The sequence below is a fragment of the Egretta garzetta genome, unplaced genomic scaffold, assembly GCF_000687185.1.
Source record: "Egretta garzetta isolate BGI_Z169 unplaced genomic scaffold, ASM68718v1 scaffold131, whole genome shotgun sequence".
Classification (NCBI taxonomy): Eukaryota; Metazoa; Chordata; class Aves; order Pelecaniformes; family Ardeidae; genus Egretta; species Egretta garzetta.
Window position 1 is genome coordinate 470,301 of NW_009258478.1, and position 996 is coordinate 471,296.

A 996-nucleotide genomic window follows, 5' to 3' on the forward strand; every position below is an offset into this window, starting at 1 on the left:
CCGGCGCCTCCCTCTCCGGCCCCGGCTGACTGCTGCCCCTGGCTTTGTGTTGCAGCTTCCCTCCTTCGCCCGCCGCTCGAACATCCTCACAGGACTGCAGGACCCTGCCGTGGACAACAGGCCAAAGCTGGATCTCGGCTCCTCCGGCAAGAGCCAGCAGCACCAGTATGAACTCAACAGCAAGAAGCATCACCAGTACCAGCCCAACGGCAAGGAGAGCAGCATGAAGCACCAGTCCCACAGCAAAGGGAAGTACTACTACCAGCTGAACAGCAAAAACCACCACCACTACCAGCCGGACCCCAAGATGTACGAGCCCCACTACCAGCCCAGCAGCAAGGAGCCACAGAGCCAGGCCTGCTTGGACAGTAACAAGAGCCCCCTGGTCGCCCACCCAGACAAGTGGGCTCATGGCCCGGCCAAAAACCTGCTGGGCCCGGTCAAGAACCTCGCCACAGAGAGCAAGAACGGGGCTGAGAAGAACCTGTCCAGTGGTACTGGGCCTCCCCCCAGGGACAGGGTGACCAGCAACGGCCTCGGGGGCAAGATGAAGATTGTCAAGAACAAAAACAAGAATGGGCGCATTGTGATCGTCATGAGCAAGTACATGGAGAACGGGATGCAGGCGGTGAAGATCAAGTCCGGGGAGCCGCCCCGGAAGCGGGCTGCGGAGGAGAGGACTCCTAAGAAGGGTGGGGAGGAGAAGCTGGAGGCTTGGCGGAAGCCGGGGGAGGAGAGGGTGGTGGGCAGCAACGCCCTGAGCAAAGCAGAGGGCGAGGGCTGGCAGCCCCCTGCAGAGCTCAAGGAAAGTCCCCGAAAGACTCCCCTGGCCAAGGAGCTGCCCCTTCCTCCGGCGGAGCAGCCCCTGCAGCTCACCACCAAGCCGGACCTCGTGCCCTGGTCCCTGAGTCCCGTCTGCGAGCACAGCCCTTCCTCCATGGGACTGAACCTCTCCAGCCCCAGCTCAGGGAAGCGCTGCCTGTCGGAGCCGCACGC

General features: G+C 63.1%; 1 protein-coding gene across 1 annotated transcript; it reads left to right on the top strand.

Moving 5' to 3' along the window:
- Window positions 1-13: 13 nt before the first annotated feature.
- On the top strand, window positions 14-994 carry CBX4 (chromobox 4; the record flags this gene model as incomplete). Its single annotated transcript, XM_009643718.1, has 1 exon — window positions 14-994. A coding segment is annotated over one exon (981 nt), but the record flags the coding sequence as incomplete, so codon positions are not given.
- Window positions 995-996: the final 2 nt, after the last annotated feature.